The 13,653-nt window shown below is 38.8% G+C and overlaps 1 protein-coding gene across 1 annotated transcript; it reads right to left on the reverse strand.

Moving 5' to 3' along the window:
• Nucleotides 1–953: 953 nt before the first annotated feature.
• On the reverse strand, nt 954–11,161 carry zgc:171844 (uncharacterized protein LOC100151763 homolog). The gene is made up of 6 exons (XM_042505810.1): nt 11,083–11,161; nt 7,621–7,741; nt 4,769–4,842; nt 3,631–3,745; nt 2,783–2,853; nt 954–1,072 (listed from the first exon to the last, which is right to left on the reverse strand). The coding sequence occupies exons 1-6, from the start codon at nt 11,159–11,161 to the stop codon at nt 954–956; spliced, it is 579 nt and encodes a 192-aa protein (XP_042361744.1).
• Nucleotides 11,162–13,653: the final 2,492 nt, after the last annotated feature.

A 13,653-nucleotide genomic window follows, 5' to 3' on the forward strand; every position in this document is an offset into this window, starting at 1 on the left:
ATTTTTTGTGCTTTTTACTCATTATTGAGTCGTTTCTTGCCTTCTTCCTGTGTTTTTTTTTTCAAAGAAATCGAGCCAAAATCATTTCAAAAGGTTAACCCTTTGAAACCAGTATCGACCTCAGTCTTCTAGTCCTACATTCAGATGCCTTCACAGTCATTTAAATTTTTGAGATCTGAGCAAATTGGTTTGCTTTCTTTTAAAGAATATGGGGAGGAAAAGTATTGAGCAACTTTAAACTGTTAAACTGTTCAAAAAAGTAGCCTTAGAATTAAAAAAAAAATGTCCAAAAATAATATATATAATATGATCATCATTATGTATTTAAAATTATTTTTCAAAATTATTATTATTTTTAAGCACTTTTTCCCAGGTGATTTCCTTTTTTTATTATTGTTGTGGGTTTTTTTTCCTATTTTTTAGGTACTTTTGTATCTTTTTTGGTAATTTTTGAGTCATTTCTTCATAAGTTGCTCATTGCCTTCTGAAAATCAAGCCAGGTTTCAAAGGGTTAACTGAGTAATAACAAAGATTTATAAAAAGAGGTTAATTAATAATTACAATAATGCCAGGCTGCAGTTCTCTGCTACAAAACCACAGCAAGTTTCCCCTCAGTGACATCGACCCCCCACAGTGTCTTTTACATCACAGATAGAAAGTCAGAGCAGCCATAATAATAATAATAATAATAATAATAATAATATCTGATTACCGTAATTTGACACAAAGCATTATTACATCTATGAGTCAGTCAGCTTCTCCTCTGCAAGACGTTTAAACACAACATGTCACAGCAGCAGATCACATAATATATAATACACGTCTCGTACATCATATTCAAACGAGCATAATCAAGATGAATGCAGATAATCTCACTTCACACACACACACACACACACACACACACACACACACACACACACACACACACACACACACACACACACACAGAGTTACATGACGGCGCAGGTGAGGCCGCAGCAGTCTTTCAGCAGTGTGAGTCCAGTTTTAGTGATGAACGGCGCCGACGTCTGCTGAGATTTGGTCGCCACTTTTTGATCTTGTAAAGCACCTGATTGAAAAGGAGACGTGACAGTGAACTCGTATTTTCTGCAGCACGTTCACACTCTGATCGCAGCCGAGTCACCAGAACAAAATGCTGGCGTCGTACGTTTCCGCAAACTGCAAATTTCACACGTCTCAAACATACGAGCTGCAGTTTGTTTGAGACCAGCAAACACTCAAAGCTGCTCGTTTTTTTACTGAGTCACTGCTGTATTTCCAGCGGCTCTGATGCATCCATATGTGGGTTTTTTATAGCGACCTGTCTCTGTGTTTTAGGGACAGTGCTGAGAAAAGTGTCTGTTTTTCACTGAGACCACGTTATTTCCTGCAGAGACAGTGGCTGAAAAAGCAGTTTTCAGCTGAAACATCGCTGCATTTGTCCTTTTTTTTTTAAACAGAGACGTTGCTGTTTTTCCTGCAGAAATACGGCCACAATAAAACTTTTTATTGAGATATTGTTGTGTTACCTGTTGGGATAGTGCCATGAAATACAAATTATTTTTTGGAGATGTTACCGCATTTCCTGCTGGGATACTGCCACAAAAAGTGATTCATTTTTAAGAGATTTGCTGTGATTTCTGCTGGATTATTTCCAAGAAAAGTGATTGTTTTGTTGACCTAGACATTATTACATTTCCTGTCAGGATAGTGTCATGACATGCAATTCTGTTTTACTGAGATGTCACTGCTTTTCCTCCCAGAATAAGAGGTGGGTTTCCATCACAGATTTGCAAAAAAACCTAGGCGATATATATAAATTTATAAAACACAATCACGAGAAATCCGTTTCCATTGGGGTGATGTTATTTAACTTTCCTCTGGTGATAAAATTCCAAAAAGCATGTGATGGATGTTCAAAACATCAGCAGCTTTATTTCTATTGTAGCCACCAAACTAACCATTTCCAATCCGAGGCCACGTAGGCGTGTTATGGAGCCGTGATGGAAAGGCGAGCCCCTTATGCGTGGGAGCGGCCACGTATGAGGGATTTCTGGGAGCTGATAGTCCACGATTTCACAGAGGAATTGTGGATTCAAAAATTTTGGATGATCTGCTCAACTTTCTCAGAGTTATGTGATGCAATAACAGCTCTTGTAGCTCCTGCTGCATCATGGGAGCCAGTTCCTGCTGACAAGCTCATAGCCATAGCATCATGTGACCTAGAAAAGACTAAAAGTGTTTCCCTTGTAGTTTTGCAAAATATGGCTTTTTAAAAATCACCTGACATACCACCTTCTGCGAGCGTAAAGACTTTTTGTGATAAATGGAGTTTTTTCAGGCGTATTTTGAGGGTTAACGGAAACCCGCCTCGTGTTTTGCAGTCAGCCGTGTTATCGTCTTGTGTAAACAGAGACATCAGCTGCTCTTTTGTTGTGTTTCTCTCACAGAAGCTGTTTAAAGGTGATTTGCAGTTTTAAGAATCTCGCTGTGACCACCAGGAGCTGCAGGTGTCACCGAATCGTTCAGCAGTGAAATGTTTGGGATTACCGAGGCGTGTGTGTGTGTGTGTGTGTGTGTGTGTGTGTGTGTGTGTGTGTGCGAGAGGCGAGAGGATTACAACTCGCCGACGTGAAAAAGTCCTCACACCTCTCACACACACACACACACACACACACACACACACACACACACACACACGGTGCTGCAGAGAAAACTGCAGTCAGAGATTTCTCTTTAATTGGGAGTTTGCACACGACAGCTTCATGGTTGCACTCACCTTTTGGAGTCAGAGTTTTGGGGAATTTGGACTGTAAGAAGGCGGCCATCTCTCTGTCCTCCTCTCTCTCCCTGTGAAGGACAATATTTATTTATTTGTCAAGTATGGAAGATTTTCTTAACCATGTTAAATATCTGCTGCATCCACACAATCCTCCACTCAGAGCATTTACATCAAACTTTGACCCCAAAATCCACGCTGAAGGTTAGAAAATGTGTCATTAAGAAGGACTCAGTAAAAAAATAAATAAATAAATAAAATGATAAAACATAACACAATAAAATATGCTAAAATTACATAACAAAACACAAAAAGTAAAACTGTTAAATATGATAGAATTATATCATTAAAAATACATAAATCTGTAAAATAAGATAAAATCAGATAGTAATGTACACACTGATCAATATGATAAGGTAATTATGATTTACACTAATTTTCATTTCATCTAATTTGTACTTTTGTTACACTTTAACGGTTTCACAACACTTTTTTCACTTTTTTTGCACTTTCCTCTCCTCCTGAGTCCCGAGCTGCTCTAACATGTGCATTTCACCGCTGTTATTAATAACGTTTATCTACGTCCTCTTGCATCCCTGCAGTCTTTCTGAGAGCGATCACGATGTCGCTCAAAGATATTTTCTTTCGCATTAACAACTTTCTTCTTAAAAGTGGTGAAAGCTAATTTAACACTGAAAATAAATCATCTGAGTGACGGTGGATCACTATTATAGATATACATAATAAGACTTAAAGACATGAGGATCAGAAAATTCTTTAAAAAACTCACAGTTTGATCAACAGTCTGAGATGTTGCACTGAAGTATCAGATATACAGAGCAGCTCACCTGAGCCTTTCGAACTCCACATCGTCCACCAGGAAGTCTCTGGTCTCCACCAGCTTGCTGATCTGCTGCAGCAGCTCCTCCTCTCTCTCTCTGTCCTCCTTCGACTTGTCGTCGTCTGTTCAACAGTCACATGATGATAATAATAATAATAATATTAATACATTGGATTTATGTAGCGCCTTTTAAGAACTCAAGGTCGCTTTAGAAATAAAATAGAAAATAAATAAATTAAAGGAGAAGAAAAAGAAAAAGGCAGACCGACATCGTGAACCCGAGCAAAACAGGACAGGACTGATTTTAAGATCCTTTTATTAGTTTTTAAAGATCTTAATGGTCTTTTTTTTATCAGATCTGCGTTAATCTTATGAGTCCTCTCGTACCCTCATTGTCTTCTGGCCGTGACCTTTTAAAAGTCCCAAAAATCAAAACTAAAACTCACGGTGAGGCATCTTTGTGTTTCTATGGTCCATGTTTGTGTGACAGCCTGCCTGCAGACCTGAGGGCCGCAGAGGGGGGCGAAATTTTAAAAAGAAAACTCAAGATTTATCTTTTTAGTTTGGCTTTTAATTGAACTTTATCTATTTACTGATTGACTATTTATTCATACATTTTAGTCCATTTTACTGGATGCTTTATTATTTTATTACTACCATCTATATAACCACCATGTGGGCTTGTTATTTTGCATCACTCCTGATATGAATTCAGCTCACTAAAATCCAGAACTGTCAGATGTCAACAGGAAAACTTTATTTTAGATAAAACAAACTTCTGCAGCAGAGCCGTCATCTACAAACTCAGTTAACAGAAGAGTATGAAAGTATAAAACCAAGATTCTGCAGGAAAGCTTCGAGAGTAGAATTGTTATATAAAGTCTGTCTTTGTCTGAGGATACTTGAAAAGTTTTTTTTTTTAAAAAGCTGCATTTTTATTCACAACCAGCTCGTTCTGACACTTAAATTCCCTCCAGGCCTCCTCTCACAGTTAACTGCTGGTGAGAAAAAACACATTGCTACAGTTTGCTGTCATTTCTTCAGAGATAGTACAGCAAATAAAAAAGAATGCGTGAGTAAAACGCCTGCGGGTTAAATACGACAAACGGCACGCAGTGAGACACTTTTGAAGCTTTTTAATTTACCTGGAAGAGAGACGAGTTTCTGCAGCTCCGTCTTCAGCCGTGTGATTTCTCTGCAGAGCTGGATGTCGTCCATCCTGAGTGGAAAACAAAAAGCAGGTGATGTGAGTGTGAGAAATATAAACCTGATCTCCAAATTTGTTTTTTTCCTCTTCAACGGGCTTTGAAATCATAGAAAACGGTCCTGAGATGACGGCGAGGTGTGTGAGTTTATGAGCTGAGATAACAGCGACGCGCTGCCCTCTGAGTGAATCACAGCTGACACTATCAGATCTCATTTCACCGTCGGACTCTGATTCAAAACATCAGGCGCCGTCGCACACGCGTGTGTGTGTGTATGTGTGTGTGTGTGTGTGTGTGTGTGTAGGCTGCTGTTACAGTGGTAGAAACACTGAACTGTGCTGTGCTTCAGCAGTATGTATTTCAGGATGACTCACGCTGCCGTTCAGGAGTGTTATTCAGACCGAACAAACGTGTCGTGTTTATGTCGCAGTCAAAGTGTCAGTGCTGCATCAAAAGCAGGATTTCAGTAAAACACGACTAATGTTGCGTGCAGCACGGCAACGCAAGCACCAAAATAACTGCTGCCATGGTACGTTCCTGCAGCACCATAAATGATACATTTGCATTACTTGCATTACTTTGTAGCGGATATGTTGAAATGTTTAACAGTGATGTGGATACGTGGGTAAGGTTTTGGCTCAGAAAACTACTTGTTTATGTTTAGGAAACATCATGTTTTGGCTAAAACATCCCACATTTAATGGCACAAAAGTCACCGAGGAAGCAGGAACAGGTCGGTCAGAAACACAGCGGTGGTCCGTGGCTTAAAGGCAGCAAACACAGCTGGGAAAATGCTGTAATGCGTCGGTGAAAACACCCAGGTTCAGAAGAGCAAAAGCCGCTGGAAAATCAGGGATGGGCCGTGAAAAACACTCAGGTTTGGTGATTAAAATGCTGCTGGTAAATGCAACAATTACCCTGGTTCTGTGGCTCAAACGTCACTGGAAACGCTGTGATATGTCGGTTAAAAGCTTTAAAATTCAGTGGTTCAAAAGCTGCTGGGAAACGCTGTGATGTGTCAATAAAGACACGAAGATTTGGTGCCTCAAACACCTACAAACCATTGCGATGTGACACCCAGGTCTTATAGAAAATTCAGCCAGATTCAGAACCACAAATGCCGACATGACATAACACCTACACTCTGCGGCCCAAACACCACTGGAAAACATTAGGACGTGACAAAAAAACATACAAGTTTGGGTAAAAAAAAACCCACCCTTTCTCAGTAACACAAACTGCTTCAAAACGCTGCTGCAAGATGCTGCAATGTGCCATTAAAACAGTCAGCGTGACATGCCACAGTGTGCCGCTAAAAACATCCAGGTTTGGTGACAGAAACACTGCCGAGGCTGTTTTTAGAAACGCAGGTTGTGCTTTAACAATGGGTTTCTTCGTGTGGTGCCAAACCCAAAACTCTGAGCTTATTCCAAAACATTGAAGAGGTCACACGTCTCAAGTCTTTGCGCCAAAGAGGACAAAATACTCAAATGTCCCTGATTGATTTGGCTCATCACTATAAACAAACGTGTTTGCAGGACTGTGCAGGCTGAGAAAGCTCTCAGTCAGGGCGCAGACCCAAATATTTAGGATGCAGGGTTGTTGTTTGTTGGTCTTAAACAGAGCGTTCTCTCCTGGGTGTCCCGCCAAACACACAAATGCCACATATTTATGGTTTGCAGAAACATGCATGCAGGTGGAGACGAGAAAACAGTCCGTTATTGGGAGCGGACGCATCATTTCCACTGTCTGGATTCTGGTGAACGTGGGAGCGAAAACTTGATGTAAAACTGATAAAAGTCATCATGAACCACCGACATTCATCACTGTTCAGTTATTTTGAGGGCTCACACAGCAAAACAAAAGCAAAAACCTAAATAAAAGTGTTTTTCTCTGTTTCTGTGATCCATCGTGTGCTCGCAGCGTGCAGCCGTGCTGGCCGCCGTTCTCCCTCTGCGCTCCACCACCTCTGTCCTCATGTGTCAAAATAATGAGGACGGTCTCCGCAGAAAAAGAGTGAAAAAATTAAAAGCGAGGATGAGAGAGTAAAGAGTGAAGGGCGGCTTTTGAGATCTCTGTGTGTATGTGTGTGTGTGTGTGTGTGTGTGTGTGTGTGTGTGTGTGTGTGTGTGTGTGTGTGTGTGTGTGTGTGTGTGTGTGCAGAGGAGCAAGCAGTGCAACATGATAGAAGAGGAGCATGTTTTATCATCTAATGTCATCACTGCGTGTCTGCATCCAATCTTTAACCCTTTGGAGCCTGAATCAACATCACTTTCTTTGTGCTGCTTTCAGACGGTTTTAACAAAATTTAGACCTTTGAACCCAAAATATTAAAAAAAAAAAAAAGGAAAAAAAAGGCAATAAGCAGCTTAGAGCAACATAGTCAGAAAATTATTTTGAAAATCTTTGGAGACGATTAGGGAAAAAAGGAAGAAAGCTAAGGAAAAACAATATTTATAGCCAATTATCATAATTACATTTGAAACATTACAGTTTTAAACTGTTACAGATTTATTATAATTTTTAAGCACTTTTTTCAGGTCATTTCCGCTATTTTTTTAATTAAAAAACTTTTTCCTGCTAATTTTCAGGTAATTTCTTTGTTCTTTTTTTGTTTGTTTTTTACTAATATTTTGCTAATTTGAGGTGATTACTTTGTTTTTGCTCAGTGATTTCTTCCCAGGTTTTTGAGAGAAATCAAGCCAATTTGCTCAAGTTACAAAGGGTTAATCATAAACCAAATTTGATTATTTACTGGAGATAAGAAGTCGTGTTGAAGAAGCAGATCTTACATGTATCTCAGCTCAGATTCTCTCCGGATGAGGATGTCTCTTATCCGCTCGATTCTGCACAGCTCGCCCTCGATGTCCTCGACCGTGATGGTGGAGTCGGCCATTGAAACGACATCTTCTGCTGAGAGACACACGAGAACAAAGCACATTGATTCAGTTATAATCGTGGCATTTTGAGTCTTTAAACGTGTTTTATTTGTTTGTTTTTTAGATTAAAACATTTAATGTTCAACTGCAAACAAACAAATGACAAAAGCACCATAAATATCAGAAATACGCCCAAATATAAGTGTTTTTAGAAACCCATCGCTCTTTATCCAGCTACAATTCAATCACCAAAAGTGAGTTTTTTTAATATATCATTGCTGTTTGTGTGGTTTTAAGACCCATCCTGTTCCCCCAGTTTTTCAGCCCCAGAAATAAATGTTATTAAGTGGCAAATCGCTGTTATTCTTGCTTTTTAGCCCTAAACATGGCTTCTTAACCACAAAAAAAGTGTTTTTACGGACAACGTGATGCATTTCCTTCAGCTTTTCAGCCTTCAAACGTGGGTGTTTTGTAGTGAGCTGTTACCTTTTTTCCCAGTTTTTTCCAGCCAGGTGTTCTGCAACCAAAACCAGGTATTTTGAGCCAAAACATGATCTTTCCCAAACCACAACCACGTGTTTTTGCACCTAAACGTAGCCACACGTTCACTCTTCCAATAAAGCAAATTGATTTTAATTACACGTTGTAATGCAACAGAATTTTAAAAAATATTATTATTTTTTGACTTTTTGAATTTATTACATATAAGACGACATGCAGCAAAGAGCCAACCAGGACACGGCCTCTGAACACGGGGGTTTTGAATGTTTGTGCAAGGAACCAAATTTGTTATCACGGCCGTGAAGAGACTCTGGAGACACATGAAGACATGAAGACAAACTTAACGTTTACAGTCAGAGACAAACACACATGACTTTATGAACGAGAGTCAAACCTGCAGCTCTAAATGTTAAAACCAGATCACATTCAGCCCCCTGCTATGATCCGATCAGACTCCACTAATACCTCACTGAATAACTGCACCGCTGCTGCTCCTCCTCCTCCTCACCGGGAGCGATGAGTCATCCAGCAGAGCTCTGATCAGCTTTTAATTACCTGACCTTGTGTGAAAAGACGTTACAATCATACACGCCGGATCACTCAGGGTTGCACAAACACTCCTCTAACCTGCACATGCATCTGCTGATCTGCATGTGTATTACGTTTCATAAGTTATTTTAACTTATGTTGCTTTAATTCTGGTTATTTTATCCTATTTTATGCTTGTGTAATAGCTCATTTCATATCTTACTTTTATCCTTGTGCATGACATTGCTATTGTTTTTTTTTTATCTTATCTTTCTTTTTATCTTCATTCATATTTTTTTAATCTTTATGCAATTACATTTTTAATTAATTTTTAAATACATCTATGAACTTTTAAAAAAAATATTTTATTTTTTGTATGTTTTGCCATTTTTTTGTTTGTTTTGTTTTTTTGTTTGTTTTTTTTGTTGTTGCTCTGCATCTCTACCCCTCTGTCCCTCCCTCTCTGTTTCTGTCTCTTTTTCAATGCATTATTTTGTCTATTATCTACTGTTATTTTATTGTTCTTTACGACATCTATTGCATGTCTATCCGTCCTGGAGGAGGTATGCCTCCTCAGTCGCTCTTCCTGAGTTTTCTATCATTTTTTCTCCGTTAAAACGTTTTTTTAGGGAGTTTTTCCGGATGTGATGGCCTGAGGGATGTTGAATGATGTAAAAACCCTTTGAGGCAAATTGTGATTTGTGATAGCGGGGTTTATAAAAGAATTAAAATGAATGATTTGATTCAGCATTGCTCTTTTTTTGGTGCAATATTATTGTGATCAGAGAGGCAACACTTGAAGGCAATGCAAACTTTCTTTCCTCATTTCGAGGTGACATTTGATCCTCATAATCAGTGTTTTGTTTGTATTGTTCTGTGTGTTTCACCTCATTGTATCAACTGACTGTCTCCAAAGTTGCAATTTTGCATAATACTGAAGCCCGAGACAAATGTCCCTTAGGGGACATTAAAGTTCATCTTGATCTTGACAGGAATGCAAAGATATTAACTATCAGCAGGCAATTTGTTTTATTGTTGAAACAGCCTCATTTTGTTTCAATTATTTTGCTTCAAGCCCTCCAGCAGACTCAATAAATTACTTTAATAGTAATCAATACTAAATCTAAATTTCTGTGTTACTGTTACAGTGTGTTTATCTAAAGAAACAATTATTTTTTTTCTGAGTGTCAGTTCTTTTTTATCTCTTAAAGTCAGTGTGTTTTTGAACAGAACTCAGTTACAGTAATATTGTTACACCCTAAAGGCACACTTAAAGTCAACCGTGTGGTAAATGTGCTCCAATAGAAAGCAATAAAATAAAATGGATGTGTGTCTGTGTGTGTTCTTGCAGTAAAATGCCAACCCCATTGCTGGAAAAAATGTTGCCGTTGTACGTTTCTGCAAACCACGCACGTGTTACATTTGCACATTTTTACAGTATTTATGTTTGTTGTGGAAAAAAAAGTCATGTTTTGGCGTCTGATCCCCACATCTGGATGCACAATCCCTGATGGATTGTGATGGCTTTTTATGGCATTACGGCTGGTGGAAACACAGCGTTGTCTCTGTTATTATTACAGAAACAAAGCTTGTAGAATGGGAATAACAGAAAACCAAGACCAGAGCCTTGAGGAACGCCAAAACTAAAATCTCACGATCAATTAAAAAATTTAAGGTGTCTCCATTAACTCTAATTTTATGTTGGTTTCTATGGAATTTTCCTGGAAAAATATATATATATTTTGGAATAACAGGGAAAATATTCTCAAGCAATGACTAAAAATATTATTATAGTATTTATTACAAGGATCTTAGTTTTCTCTGAATTTTCTGCTTGCCCAGTTGAAGTTCACATTATTGCACTTTCGGCCAACTATGTTGTGAATTTTAAGTCAAAACGTGGCAAACATTTTCCATTCCCAGCTTCTCAGATGATCTAATGAGTGTCCTTCCTTTGTTTTATGTGGCAGTAGCTGAATATCTGTATATTTTGGGCTAATGGTTGGACAAAACAAGATGTTTAAGCAGTTTTTCAAATAAATATCAATAAACTGCATTTCAGGTATCTTCTTGGTAAACATACGACGTTTAAATTTAATATACAACTCTGCAGTAAATCTCCACTCGTTATAGAAACACAGGGGTTTTTACAGGTCTGTCCCTCTTCAGGTCTAAAATCCTGCAGACAGACAACTTTAACATGCTGACTGTGAGAATCTGCAGAGACCTGAAGCTTTGAGTCGCTCTGCTCAAAGTTGGTGCAATACAGCTCAAACAGTAACACTATTATTTAAACATGCATCCCCAAACACAAACCATGCGTGGTGCACGTTTCTCCAAACTCACTTGATTTCTCCGCCGCTTCTTCCAGCTGCGTCTTCTCCACAGATCCGTACTGTTTGGAGGATCTTCTCTCTTTCTCCATCCTGCTCGCAAAAAGTCTCCTTCTCAAACACTCTGCAGAGAAAAAAATCAAATATGTGCAGCCCTGGGAGTTAATATTTAACGGCAGAGAGGTCCATGCAGCCCTGCTGAATGTGTGAGGGGAAAATAACGGGAGGAGAGCAGCCAACAGATGCTGAAGCGACTCCTGCAGAGGAGGAGGAGGGATGAGAGCTGCAGGAGGAGCGGAGGAGCTGATCTGAGCTGCGGGGCGACATCTGCTGACAGGAGGAAATAACACAGGACAATACAGGCAACGCTTTTAGCAATAAATCACTAAATGCATATAATAATAATAAAAACATATAATTATTATCCTCATAATTATAATTTTAATAAAATAAAATTAAAGTTACAAAAAACTACCGGAAAAAAGCAAAAAAAAAAGTAAAACAACAAAAAAGACCTTTAAAAGTGCTGAAAATAAAAAGTATTATATATGCACTCTATCTCTCATTTTAAATATGAAACTGTAATCTTTAAAGTAACTTTAAGCTATCAGACAACTGTAGTGAAGAAAAAAGTAATAATATTTGCCTCTGAGATTTAGTAATGTACAAATACTTGAGTAAATGTAACATTTCCACGCTGTGTTTAAATCCATTTATTTAAACTGAATACGGACTTTGTTTCCAAAAGAGTGTAAATGTGTGGAGTTAAATCAGGAGCTCAAACATTAAATAAGAGGATAAAATAACAGCCAGCTGCTGTTTCAATGGTCTGCTGCTCTCTAACATCACAGGAGAATCAATATTCACCATCACTTTTCACTGCAGCTGATTACGTTAATTATATTGATGTTTTTGGATTATTATCACACTCAAAAACTCAAAACTGTTCCCCAAACTGTAAAAAAAAACCCCAAAAAAAACAGTGTGAAGGTATTTCTCTGGAAGTAGATGATTTGGATCTAAAGCAAACATTTATTTTGGCTGCTGATTGCTCTTCATATGAAATGTAAGAATATTTATTTATTGCAAAACCTCAAGAGAAGTTAATGCTGCAAGATCCTTCTGCTGTAAAACAGCTGATTCTTTTAGGATAAGTACAGAATACAATTATTAGTGATTAATTTGACCTTTTATATCCCTTTACTCTTCTATTGTAAGTCTGCATCCTTTAATGTATGACGTTTATTCCTCTGTAAGGCACTTTGAATTGCTCTGGTGTATGAAATGTTTTGCACAAATAAAGTTGCCTTGCCTGTAAGTTAACTCTTCACAGTAGGAGTGTCTGTAATAGACTAAAAAACAGCAAAATAAAGAAACTTTCTGCACAAAAAAAACCCACTAGGGAGCTTTTTATATCTGTGAAATTTGACTTTGCTGCATCAAACTGCAGCTTCTGTCACCCACATTTGGCCCCGCGCTCTGCAGTTATCTAACAGGTCATAATGAGCCATCTGATACGAGGCGTGTTTCTCAGAGTGACTTTGAAACACAGGTCAAACAAACACCGTCTGACACTAATTAACACACCAGCTCACGCCCACATAACGACAATCTCACCACGCAGCGTGAAGCTGCTGAACTCACAGCCGTTAAACACACACGACTGATTAACGTTCAGTTTGTTTAATCGGTTTTTCGGTTCACACAGAGCACAGAAAGGCACAGACTGGCGGCGGGGACCTTAGACAAACAGCGCTGGGTGTGGTGGAGCAGGAGGCCGCAGCTCAGCCTCACCTTGTGCACACGGCGGCTGTTTACACTGGAGCCGCGTCCTCCTGCTGCCGCCCACCCAAAATCCCGCTGCACGTTTGCTCTGTGAGGGAATGACTGTTTATGCAAATGCAAATTTGTGAAGGCTCAGGTGGCTCCCCAAAGTCCATCAGTGCGGCTGCCGACAGTCTACAGACCAGATGCGACAAACATTTCGTGATGATGGAAAAATTATGAGCAGCGATGAGAGTCAGAAGTCAGCGTTTATTTTCTGATTAAACCTGTCAATCATCAGTCATCCTGCTTTGGGCTGAGCTGCAACCAAAACAGCACAATAAATGTACGTTTCTGCAAACGTGGATACAGATTATCGGCCTGGCTGGTTATCGAGGCGAAATTTGGCATTTTGCCGTTAAATATATGCTGAAATAAATAAGTGAAAAAGTGTGCGTATTACACTAAACCATCACCAGGGAAGACAGTCTGCAATACATGCTAAGAAAGTGCCAGAATAGGAGGAACTTTTTAACCTTTTTATATTTATTTTCACTGAAAGTCATAAAATAAAGTTGCAGGGAACTTGCTGTATGTGATGCTGAATGTCGCAGCTTTGATTAAAGATTTGCTAAAGGTATTTAAACACAAGTTTTGTGTTGGTGTTTGTTGTATTTCCAAATTCTAAATTTCAACAAATATTTTCATTTTTATTGTAAATGCATATCGGTTCCAAATATCGGTTATCGGTCTCATTAAGTACTAATAATCAGTATCGGCCCTAAAAAAACAATATCAGCTGAGCCCTGGTGGAGACGTT

Source organism: Plectropomus leopardus, chromosome 17, assembly GCF_008729295.1.
Source record: "Plectropomus leopardus isolate mb chromosome 17, YSFRI_Pleo_2.0, whole genome shotgun sequence".
Taxonomy (NCBI): Eukaryota; Metazoa; Chordata; class Actinopteri; order Perciformes; family Serranidae; genus Plectropomus; species Plectropomus leopardus.

Bases quoted from the DNA above. Each gene is read 5' to 3' on its own strand.
- zgc:171844 (XM_042505810.1), bottom strand. From the start codon at position 11,161: ATGGAGAAAGAGAGAAGATCCTCCAAACAGTACGGATCTGTGGAGAAG. The intron at 7,742-11,082 runs GTGAGTTTGGAG...TGTGTCTCTCAG, and splicing joins AGAAGCGGCGGAGAAATCAA to CAGAAGATGTCGTTTCAATG. The intron at 4,843-7,620 runs GTAAGATCTGCT...TTTTCCACTCAG, and splicing joins GAATCTGAGCTGAGATACAT to GATGGACGACATCCAGCTCT.